Here is an 11,157-nt window from a genome sequence, read left to right as displayed (position 1 = left end):
GGCTGGAGCTCGAGCTCGAGCTCGACAGCGAGAGAGAGAAAGAAAGAGAGAGAGAGAGTGTGTGAGAGAGAAAGTCTGAGTACGAGAGAGAGAGTGAGCGGACTTAAATAGGAAAAATATTTAATAAAAAAATGAATAAAATAAAATAAAATACTGAATGAGATGCGTGTGGAGCCGTTTTTTTGGAAAAAAAAGAGGAGGGAGAGAACGGGGTTGTTGGGGTAGCTGATGGGGGTTTGACGCTGGAAGCAACAACTTAGAGTATTTTCAAATAGTTTTAGGTATTTAAACAAAAAATAACTAAATAAATAATTTCGGGTACTTAAAAATTAAACTAATTACATAATAATTATCTACAAATAAAAACGTACATGTTGAGCTAATACAACAGTTGATACGAAACTATCGAAATATACCCATATTGTACAATTAAACGTACATGTTGAGCTAATACAACAGTTGATACGAAACTATCGAAATATACCCATATTGTACAATTAAACGAGAATAAATAATAATAAAAATATATTTATTTACATTTAAAATCAAATAATTATGTGATAATTATCTACACGATAAAACGTACCAGTTATGCTAATACGACAGCTGATACGTAATAATTAAAATAATACAATAATTTATACAAATAATACGTAATTAATAATTTAACATAATACAAGAATTAATACGTAATAGTAATAATAATACGACGTATTATTTAAAATAATACGTAATAGTATCAGTAACACAACGGATAAATCCCAGAATTTTCATTGCACTAAATTAATTTATAAATATCAAAACCATTTAAATAAATATATAATCAGATTTTTAAATCATAGAAAATTCTAGAAAAGCAAGAAAAATACAATACTCTTTTAAAAATAATATTTAAAAATACCAAAAATTTATTTTAACTAGTATTAAAATTTTATGGTCATTACATTCTTCCCCCCTTAAAACAAATTCCGTCCTCGGAATTCAAAATACGTGTGACGCACAAAGAACCCAAGGACAGGAATATGGAAATGAGGTCATAGCACGTCATGACAAATGTGTGAGCAATGTTGAATGAGGAAATGGATGTGTATATTATAAGTTATACAAGACAAAATAGAGAATAATTCATGAGAATCAAAAGTGAATAGTCAATACAAATATATAAAGCAAATCAAGGTCATAAGAAAGTCTGATATGTAGTATAAATAATAAGAATGATGTAAGTATAACATATAGAGAGTGAACACATAATTGAAAGAGATTGCTTAAGCATGTATATTATAAATAAATAAATAATATGTATCAAATTATAATATAACACAACATCTAGACATAAGCAAAAATATAAATATAAGTCAACACAGTTTAATAGCAATAAGTTGACAGCAATATACAAAAAAAAAAATACAATGTCAACACGATATTATTAATATAGTATCCTAAGATGACACATCACAACGTTAAAACATAATCAATAACACATAATTGGTAAAATACAACAAATATAACAAATATATAGTATAAAAATATGATATGAAATATAAATACATAATTCAACCACTTGTCAATCACTAGAATATATGATAAAGCGTATCAACTCAACGATATAAATAATAAAGAAGATAAACGACAAAAATATCAACAAAATATAAATCAATCATCCGCAAGCAGGTGATAAACATCATATACAAGCAAAAGAAACACTTGAAGATTATATAAGCAAAACAAATTAGCAAAGAATCAAACGTATATATATATATATAGTTTAGATAAACATAATGTACAACATAAGAGACATGAAAATAATAAAATATATCAAATTACAATAGAAATATCATACAATCAGTTAGTAGAATAAACATTCAAGATATACAAAAAGTATAGTTATAACGAAACACATGAATGCAATCAGGAAATCGCATTCAACCAAATAAGACGTATAACGCGCAAGTATCGAAATTAAGAAATTATAATTATGTTAAAAGTTCAAAGATAGTATTATAGCAAGACATGTCTAAAGTAGTCAAAACATAAACGCGCGTAAGGAAGCATATACATAAAATCAAATATAGCAAACAGTAAAGATAGAACATAACGACAATCCACTAAGTAGTTATAGTTATAATCAGTATTTTTTTTTTTTTGAGAACATTCGACAGTAAATAATTAACATACACGACACAATACTAAATCAAATACTAAATATGTTTATATAATATAGCAATTAAAATCATCATAGATAATAGCCATTAAAATAAACACACATAATAACAAACATATAAAAAGTCTGAATACTCATAGTTAATAATGCTAACAAGATGAACTATGATGAAAATAGTCACACAATATTATATGACGAAATAGACATAATAACAAATAAGTAATACTAAATAAACATATTATATACAACATAATAAGAATGACTTAATTATATATGCATCCGACAAACAATATAATAAATTAAAATATTAGCAATATTCGTATGGTAAATAATAAATATAAACAACATACAACAATAATAATCATTACTGTATAAAATCAATTCAGATGTAGCAATATATGGCATAGTAATCAAAATCATATAAATACAATCGGCATAAATATACATAAACAATGATGTATAAAACATAAATTATAAAAGATAAAATAGATATATAAACAAATAAAAACATAAGAAGGACATATATTCGTATAATAAAAACAACGATAAATTTTAGATAAACATATCATGAATGATTAATGAACATGTAAACATATCATGTCAAAATTCACATATCATCTTTAGATTCAACTTTAAATAAATGCATTGTAAATAATAAAAATCTTACAGACTTGTGTGCAAAGTCCCATATTAACGCTTCCAAAATAAACATTCACTATGCACACATGTATAACAAAATTTATAAGTATTCTATTTACGGCCGAAAAGGCCATCTTGCTAAATTTTGTTATGATGCACATAAACATTCTAATAATACTATTTCATGTGCATCTCATAAAGTTTCTACATCTCATACACATCAATTAACAACAAATGTGCAATGTACTATAAACAACCCATGAGTAATTACCATGTATTCCCACGAACGCTATTTAAAATTATCTTTTTATTAGTTATAAAAAGAATATAATTAATGATATGAGATAATATAACAAAACATATATAATTAGTAACTCAAATTCCAAACCTAACAATATGAATAATTACTTAAATATCAAGATAGAAATATTGCTCTTGTAAATAACGAAACTAATGTGAACATACTAAAACCAATCTAACAAGACAAAACTAACTGATAAAAACTTCCTTTCGTCCTTATCTTATCATTCTTTGACTCCGGGGCTTCCCACTGTTCTTGTTTCATCGCTTTGCGACTACACTCTACCTATAATTCATCTTTCCTCGTATCGGTCGTCATTATATATGTTATTATTTTTACAACTATATTTTCTTTGATTTGACTTATATATCATTTGATTGTATTGATTTATGTATTATTTATTACATTATTTTATGTACCACGCATAGTGTTATATTATGTGTTTTTCATAAAATATATATATATATATATACCATTACTTATATATTTTCAATTGTTCAAACCATATTATTAAGTTTTTTTTTCATTGCTCTAGACCCCACATATACATAACATATCTGATGTTCAGATTATTTTCTTGTGTTTAATTATACTTTTGTATAGTTATATTGTGTATGTGCACGCTTTTCTATCATATCATCTACTATTTACTTATATTCTAGATTATTATATAGTGTTCATATTTTGTGATATACTTTAATAAGTTCATGATTTTAATATTCTACATATGCACTATATTATTATCCTTTACATTTTTAGTTGATTTTCTCAAATATCTAAGTTCCCATTTCATAGCCTGTCAATGGACCTTTCCAGGCTTATCCATATACCGATTCACAACACTGACTGTATGTAAAATATCTGGACGAGTGCAGATCATAGCATACATAATACTTCCAACTACACTCGCATAAGGAACATAAGACATGTACTGCTCCTCCTCTTCAGTCTGAGGTGATAAATCTGCTAAAAGACGAGAATGAGCAGAAAACAGAGTCTTCACAGGCTTAGCATCAAGCATGTCAAATCTTTCCAACACCTTCTTGATGAATTTTTCCTGAGATAGGAATAAACTTCCTTCTCGCCTGTTCCTGTGGATCTCCATCCCCAAAATATTCTTTGATGCTCCCAAGTTTTTCATTTTAAACTCATGTTTGAGTTGAGATTTCAACTTGTTGATTTCTGATATATATTTAGCTACAATCAACATGTCATTAACATACAAAAGCAAATACATAAAAGAATCATCATTGAGTTTTTATGATAAACACAACTATCATATTTACTCCAAGAGTAATCATGCTTAAACATGAAAGTATCAAATCTCAAATACCACTGTCTCGGAGACTGTTTTAACATGCACACATGATCTTCTTTTCCTTCAACAATGAACTCTCTGGCTGATGCATAAAGATCTGCTCCTCAAGCTCGCAATGGAAAAGCCGTCTTCACATCAAGTTGCTCAAGCTCTAAATTAAAATGAATAACCATGGCAAGCAACATGCAGATTGAGGTATGTTTTACAACTGGAGAGAATACTTTATTAAAGTAAAGTCTACACCTTCTGTCTGACTGTAGCCTTTAACTACTAAGCCTGCTTTGTACCTTACAGAATCTGTATCCGGAACTTCTTTCTTCTTGAACACCCATACAACAATCTTCTATTCCTTGGTGGCTTCATTAATTCCCATCTTGTGAAAAGACCTCCATCTCTTCAGTTATCATAGCAGTCTAATATGCAACCTCATTGCCACTAATAGTCTCCTTATAGGTAGAAGGCTCTGGAATCTTATCGATTCTGCTATACTCAAAGCGTAAGCAAGCATGTTAGCAAGAGGTCGGATCTGTTTTTTTGTTCTCCCGGTGGCAATATTGTAGTGTTGCTCTTGTGATGTGTCAGCATTTGAGGTTGAACCTTCCGTAGTATCAACTGGTTCAACATGAGCGTCCTCAAGCACTCTCTTTGAAGCTGAGCTCTCTAGCTTCACCTGCTTGCTAGACTCCTTTTCAGTACCTATGGTATCAATAACAAACTTCTTTCTTCGGTGAAACATGAATTTCTCATTAAAAGTAACATCTCTACTAATAATAAACTTAGGTAACTTGGGATCAGAACAACACAATCTATATCCCTTCACCCTAGTAGCATATCCTAGAAAGATAGCTTTCTTTGCTCTGGGTTCAAGTTTACCATCATTAACATGAAAATAAGCAGAGCAACTAAATACTATTAAATAAGAGTAATTAGCAGGGGCACCAGATCATACCTCTTCTAGAGTCTTAAAATTAATTGCTGTAGAAGGAGATCTGTTTATCAAATAGCAAGTTGTATTGACTGCATCGGCCCAAAAATATTTTGACAAACTTGCATTAGAGAGCATGCATCGAGCTCTCTCAAAAAGTATTCTGTCATCCTTTCTGCAACCCTTGTGGCGTATGCCGAACTATACAATGACGCACAATACCTTCATTCTTGCAGAACTGGTCAAACTCTACGGAACAAAACTTCATCCCATTATCGGTTCTGAGGCGCTTCACTTTCTTTCCTGTTTGCTTCTTAATCATAACCTTCTATTGTTTGAAGGTTGCAAACACATCACTCTTATGCTTCAAAGGATACACCTAAACTTTTCTGGTATAATCATCAATCAATGTTAGTAGAAAACGAGCTCCACCTTTCGATGAAACCTGAGAGGGACCCCAAACATCTGAATGGATATAATTTAAAGTATCATTGATCCTGTGAACACCGGTATTAAAAGAGACTATGATGTTTGCTGAAAATACAATGCTCACAAAAGTCTAGCTTACTAGTTTTCTGACCACAAAGCAGACATTGTTTGCTCAATACATCTAGTCCTCTCTCACTCATATGCCCTAACCGCATATGTCACAAACGTGTAGTGTTAGAATCTGAATCCTCTGAGGATAACACTGTTACAGCACCTGTCATTGTACCGCCTTCAAGGATATAGAGGGTAATTTACCTTCTTTCCTTTCATCACAATAAAAGAGACTTTACTAACTATCAAAACTCCACCTTCAGCCGAAAGCTTAAAACCATTTGAGTCAAATGGTGCCTAAAAAAATGAGGTTCTTCTTGAACTCTGGTATATGTCGGATATTGCTCAATGTTCTAACAATGTCATCATAGGTTTTAATCTTAATTGATTGATACCAACAGTCTTGCAAGACATGTTATTTCCCAACAAGACATTTCCATCATCAATAGACTGATATGTGACAAATCAATCCTTATATGGACACATATGGTAGGAACAACCTGAATCAAGAACTCACTCATCTTGTGAATGAGTATTAATACTAACTGAAAGAACTTCATATGAACTAGAAGACTTTTTAGTTACAGTGGCAACTGAAGGTTTCATCCCCCCAGACTTCGACTGTGAATTATCCTTTGCTTTGAACGATGGACAATTAGGTTTTATATGCCCATACTTGTGACAATAATAACATTCAATATTATTTCTTGGCCTGGACTTTGATCTAGACATATTTCTAGATTTACCTCTACCACTTAACATTTTTTTTAGGATGACCACGAGTGAATAAGCTTTCAGCTTGATCCTCTCCTCCTATGATAGACACTTTCTGTCTTATCTCTTTTAAATGTAAGGTTGATTTGACATCCTTCAAAAAAAGTATCTCTCTACCGTATAACATGCTATTAACAAAATTCTCATAGGAAGAAGTGGTAATGAACATAACAAAATAAGGGCTTGATCTTTTTCATTAATTTTAACATCAATATTCTTTAAATCCATAAGAATAATGTTAAGTTCATCTAAATGATCTTTAATCCGCATATCTTCCTTCATGTGAAGGGTGAAGAGGTCGTTGCTTCAAATAGAGCTTGTTCGTTAGAGATTTCGCCATGTACAAACTCTCCAACTTGAGCCACAAAATGGCGGCAAAATCTTCATTGACAACCTCTCGCAGGACCTCATCGACCAAACATAGCTGTATGATACTATGCGCCTTCATCTCTAGCTCTTCTTTCTCATCATCGGGCATAGATTCTGGTAACTTATCTTTTCTGGATAAGACTTTGAACAGTCCTTATTGTACTAGGAGAGTCCTCATTTTTACTCTCCACAAACTGAAGCTGTTTCTCCCATAGAATTTCTCCATATTGTATTTTGCAGAAGACATCTTGAAGCCCACTAGAATAGTAATTGTAATTATAAACAGTAACCGTATTTGTAAATAGTAACAATACTTATGAATAATATCGTATTCGTGAATAGTATCCAGTGCCTTTAAAAATTAAATGATAATCTAATTTATTTTCTGATGTGGAGGATCCACTTTTAGTGACAGCCACAGAGCATACGATAAGTAGATACACGCACTCTAAGATAGGCTCTGATACCAGTTTGTTACAGCGGGATGTTTCACAGACACAGAAGATGTCTATACAAGAGTGGAGAATAACAACACTGAATAAATACAGTGAAGACAAAGAGAACAACACACAAGAATTTAACGTGGTTTGATCAGTATGACCTACGTCCACGGGCGAGAATAGCAGAGAACTTCACTAATCACAAAAGAGAACATTACAAAGCGAATCACTCTAATGTCTCACCAAACTCGCACAAAGAAGAGAACGCTAAAAAAACTCTCTTTTTTTCTCTTCAAATCTCTCTTTCTTCTCTTTGTTCTAAATTTTTATTCGATGCTCTAACCCTTTACCACTCTCCTCTATTTATAGCATTCAAAAGGGTTGGTGGAATAGTATTTTGGGTTGGTGGAATAATATTTTGGGTTGGTGGAACAGTAATAGGGTTGATGAGTTAAATTTAAAGTCAAATAACACTGTCAAGTGACTAGCCTGCCCATCTTGGACGTATAGCTAGAGAAGGTAAAGGAGAAGTAACACTCCTGCAATTAAACAAAAAGGAATCAATCTCCACTTTCTGGTCAAGCGACCTTCCCGAAAAGCCAAAGTTTTGGTTAAATTGAATAGTTCTATCAAACATATTCTTATACATGAATTATAATTTCAGATTTATTAGTTTATAAGCTTGTAAAACGTAGAAGAAAAATTTTTCTACCGAACTATCAAGAACATAACAAAAAGGAGAGACCATGAATCTCTCTGCCTGAAATCTATCTCAGGGAAATCTCAGGCTTATGTCAATAACTGCAGCAAGTAATTTTTCTAATGCTAAAGCCGCTGCCAATTTATCCAACACCGTGTATCTTTAATGCAAGATGACATTATTCACCAATTTACCCAACACCATCTTAAACTAGATGACCTTACTAGCACCACTTAAATTAGAATCAAAGCAATATTAGCTTAATTCGATTTACCAATATCATCTCCAGCAAACAAAATATCCGATTAAATAAATAAAACCTTCTTCAATAACTTACCCAAATTCGGATAAAAGAAAGGCAGTCCATTGGGAGCCTTCCTATATTTACATAGTATGCGGTACATAACGGGCCATGGTACGAATTCGGGTACACTTAGAAAATTTGGAGTCGATGGGGGATAGCTTGCTTTGGGACTCGAGATCGGTCAGTTGTGCGTGTAAATTTTTTTCGGTGTGCTTAAAGTTTTCTAAAGTATATAGTAGAAAAGTAGAAACTAGAAAGCAAATTATGCATTTCCATTTTATTTTTCATACAAAATACTTAAATACTTTTTTCTTATGGAGTTTGTTTTTATGTTTTGTAATTTTTTCTCTCATATACTTTGTGCTGGGATCATGGTTCCATTTCACATTCTATTAACATATGTATTAGTTACAATAAAGTCATTGGCTTATATATTCTATTTTGCGTCTCCCTTCACTCAATTGCACATGCATTGCGTCTTGAGCATGTGCACTTAACGGGACCTTGTGCTCCGCATACTTGTAAGTAGTACGTTAATTTTGGGGAACCAATTCGTGTATTGAAGGGAATCGATTCACGAATGCACCGGGAAACGCTTCACATGTGCAACTATAAGCCTTACCACCGACTCTAGGGTTAATTCCTAGAAAAATAGGTGGAGCTCAAAATCAATGGAGAGCTTGAGAGTAAATCTTGTATTTTGCATGCGAGGAAGGGAGCATGAATAAGATAAAACTCAGACTGGATGTAATCTTCTGAAATAAAAACAATTATACATAAAACTGAGAGACGGTGATTTTTCAAGTCTCACCTTATTTACTCTTTTGCATGTATCATCAAGCAGATCTTGGTGAGTATCTGAGTATCTCCCATCAGATTGATGGTGGCTCACACAAATAAGAAGAATGCAAATATTACATTGCTGTTAAGGATATACTCGCTTGAAAAATTGTCTAGAAGCATACTTTGCTTGCATATAGTAAATAAATAAGTTTTTTTTGGAGAGAAATACTGTATCGTGTTTCTTTTGAAAATGAGAACAGTAATTTCATGTCTTTAATGCTTAGCATGGTATTTATGTCCAAAAGGAATGAGCAATATTGTGATACAAACTAGGAAGTATAAGGATTTATTTTATCTTTGTGTGGTACTACATGGTTAAACATCCCACACTTATATATTATTTTGTGTTAATTGATCCATCTAATGAATACACAGAAAAATAACGTATGATGGGAGTTAGAATAGACGAAAGAACGAAGGTATTGTAATTTACTTTGATGGTCGTAGTCACCAGAATCAGAACTCCATTATTGAATTTCATATGAATGAGAAAAGTGCCTGCAGTTCTGAAAGAACAGTTTGAAGATGCTTCCTTTGATAAATTATCATTAGTAAATACAGCATAAACTCTTCGATGAGAACTCAGATTAGGTAGTAGAAGATTGTCAACTAGATTTATGATTTAATCAGCTTATCATTGTTTTGGGTTTAATGCAGAATTGGCGTCCAAGTTGTATGCAGCTACATCACTCTTCCTCTTTATGCACTTGTATCTCAGGTGCGTTCCTCATATTTGTGTCTCAGTCAATTAGATTTATGATTTAATCAGCTTATCATTGTTTAGTTTTTTGGTTTGAATTTTATCCAAAAGACATAATTTATAAGGTGCATTATTTTTGTTAGTAACTATGCTTTGCTGTAGTGAAGAAACTAATTCAGGAATGTATAACATAAGAAAAGAGCATAATCCAATTTGTCGGCTACAATACATTTTTCGATTGCTTTATTACCAGAAATACAGTTTGGATTTGGACAACAAAAGTTATAAAGAATGGACTTGTCAATTCTCTTATCCATACCATAAGATTATGCAAACTTTTACCTTACATATTTTAATTTTTCCATCAACATACAGTAGGATAAAACACCAACTATTTTCCAGTCAAGAGAAAACTAAAAGAGACTACCAATTTTTTATTTGATAGTATGAAAACTTGAATTTGCTCCAACTTGGCCTGGAGTCAAATTCAAATTTCCATCAGAACTATGCATTGTATTGCTATATGCTTCATGACCTGTTAGTGGACCTCTTCTTCAAATGAGGAGGGGCTATTTTGAAGATCCACAAGAATAATTTTGACATTTACTCGTGTTCCCTGTTAATATTATTATACATCAGTGGCAGCCCAGTGGCTGTTACATCTGAAATCATGGGATGCACTCAGTCCTCCAATTTCTCTAAACCATGGGTTAGATTTTTAAACACTGAATGGGCTAACATTTTGTCTACAAAAGGTGATAGCTTGACTGATTAATCTTTAATCATCAAGCCTACAGAAGTTCTGTTCAAATAACTTGCAGTAGTTCCATCTTCTCAACCCCTCAAACTTATACTCTTACCCGTCACTGACAGGCAGTCTACCTCCATACTTTTTAATTAATCTTAAAAAAATTTAACTTCCCAACTGTTGTTTCTTTGGAATTGGCGCGCACACATGAAATCTTGGATATTCTGAAGATTAAAATGCCAAATGATACACCACAGTTTTTAAGCTGTAGTTAATCCTGTTTACTGAATGGGAAGGGTAAATTTATTCTACAGTTAATTGAGGATAAGTAAACAAAAAGTAGGTATTAATATAAAGGATTACTTCCGGGCAGACCACCTGTAGTTCTATTGTTG

General features: G+C 32.0%; 1 protein-coding gene across 1 annotated transcript in view; it reads left to right on the top strand.

Moving 5' to 3' along the window:
• Positions 1-11,157, top strand: part of LOC109850575 (MLO-like protein 9) — a 37,071-nt gene that overhangs the window by 25,069 nt on the left and 845 nt on the right. The window contains exon 14 of the mRNA XM_020420610.1: positions 9,972-10,032. Within this exon, the coding sequence (XP_020276199.1) occupies positions 9,972-10,032 (61 nt within the window). The remainder of the gene's footprint in view (positions 1-9,971; positions 10,033-11,157) is intronic.

This window comes from Asparagus officinalis, chromosome 7, assembly GCF_001876935.1.
Source record: "Asparagus officinalis chromosome 7, Aspof.V1, whole genome shotgun sequence".
NCBI lineage: Eukaryota > Viridiplantae > Streptophyta > Magnoliopsida > Asparagales > Asparagaceae > Asparagus > Asparagus officinalis.
This window is presented reverse-complemented; position numbering and strand designations above follow the sequence as displayed.